We start from the raw sequence: 1616 nt of genomic DNA, 5'->3' as shown, positions 1-1616 counted from the left end.
AACCTTAAACCGCATAAACGCATTTCATTACACCAAATACACAAAATAATGTTCTTTTTAGCAGCATCATATGACCCCTTTAAATTCCAACTGCATTTTTGTCAGAAGCTAATTGTAATACCACGTGTGTTTTAAAAAAAATAATTAAGCCTAACGTTACGTAAACGTTACATTCTGTTATAATTAAAAGATAATTGACACAAATGCACAATAGAAAAGCTATAATTAACGATTATTTTCTACGTTCAGTACAAAGGAAAGCATTGTATGACATTATTAAAACAACATCAAGAGAAATCTCTCTGTGACAATCATCATAACACATAATCCCATAATTAACACTGATGACCTTTCATAACAAAGTAGGTAACACTTTTACTCGTACTTACACTAATGGTGCATCAGCTGTGTTGAATGAATAAGTGCCCTGGTTATGTAACACATAGCAAGGCTTCTGTACAACAAAAGGAACCAACCTACCATAAAAGAGTTTTTCTGAGGGTTGCTAAAAAGTCAACTTGGTTCTCAAACAAAGGTGTGTAAGGTGCATAAGTTCAAAAGTTCCAGTAGCTCAACTGAGGACACATAGATAACTTTCTGAACATTGTGGGTAACAGTATTAAAGACAGAATGTGCTGCCACTAAACGGCAAGTTCTTCGCAAAAAACTAACCGACTTCCTGTCAATGCTTAAATGCTGACAGGCCACAGGTCTGCTACCTACCAGACCACAAAAACAGAAGAAAGTGTTTAGTAAGCAGAGCGTAGATGAAAGAAAATACTTTTTTATTGCAGAAACGGATGTTAAGTAAAAATATGATTGCACAAGAATCAGAATTGGTTATGAGCTCGATGCCATGTTGTGTTACAGGGCATTCAAAACATAAAGATAGATTTATTCTTGTTATAGCAAGTCAGTTATGGTCTGATAATGATTTCAGAGCTCTTCTTTTCTGTTCAGCTCTTCTGGATCTGATGTCATAAACCAGAACAACAACAGTAGCCACGCCCACCAGAGCAGAGACAGCCAATTGGACCACAGCTTCAGTTGAATTACAACAGCAGACGCATTCTGAAAGGAAAAAAGAACTAAATAAATATCCGTATATATAATGATTGATAATATGCTGCTGATGTGCTGGTCAGTGATGGTTTGATGGTACCTGAACATGTGTGACAGAGTTTGCTGATGTCCAGATGTTGAGTCTGGTTGCTGATGGGATTGTTGAGCACACAGCTGTAGCTGTTTTTATCCTGATATTCCACCTCCAGAGGTAGAGAGAGACTGATGCTGAGATCAGACACACTGATGCTGGACAATAAACTGTTTCCTTTGTACCAGGAGAGAGTCACATGACCCACATTCACCACTGAACACAGCAGCACACATCTGGATGCTGATGATCCTGATGGTGAAGGGTTTTGAGGACAGTAACTGGTGATGACAGGAATGGGAAGACGAGCTGGAAAACATGAGAAACATAAATAAATCAGAATAAATTGTCTGTGTCTGAGTCTATGCCTTTTTACTCACCAATGACAGTAACATTGAAAGTTTTCTTTGACACTTGTTGTCCAATCATCTGTGCTTTATAAAGTCCAGAGTCTGTGGTTCTG

The 1616-nt window shown here is 37.9% G+C and overlaps 1 protein-coding gene across 2 annotated transcripts in view; it reads right to left on the bottom strand.

The window, feature by feature from the left end:
* Positions 1 to 859: 859 nt before the first annotated feature.
* The window catches only part of LOC107712186 (SLAM family member 5-like), a 9564-nt gene continuing 8807 nt past the window's right edge, over positions 860 to 1616 (bottom strand). Inside the window, exons 2-3 of one of the 2 annotated variants that reach the window (XM_016517344.1) lie at positions 1163 to 1462; positions 860 to 1071 (exon numbers count right to left, since the gene is read on the bottom strand). In XM_016517344.1, the coding sequence (XP_016372830.1) occupies positions 914 to 1071; positions 1163 to 1462 (458 nt within the window). In that variant the 3' untranslated portion in view covers positions 860 to 913. Of the gene's footprint in view, positions 1072 to 1149; positions 1463 to 1616 lie in introns of both variants that reach the window. The other variant, XM_016517343.1, reaches the window with a different exon arrangement.

This window comes from Sinocyclocheilus rhinocerous, unplaced genomic scaffold (genome assembly GCF_001515625.1).
Source record: "Sinocyclocheilus rhinocerous isolate Xijiao unplaced genomic scaffold, SAMN03320098_v1.1 scaffold748, whole genome shotgun sequence".
NCBI lineage: Eukaryota > Metazoa > Chordata > Actinopteri > Cypriniformes > Cyprinidae > Sinocyclocheilus > Sinocyclocheilus rhinocerous.
The sequence above is the reverse complement of the archived record's forward strand: the minus strand, read 5'-3'. Positions and strand labels throughout refer to the sequence as shown.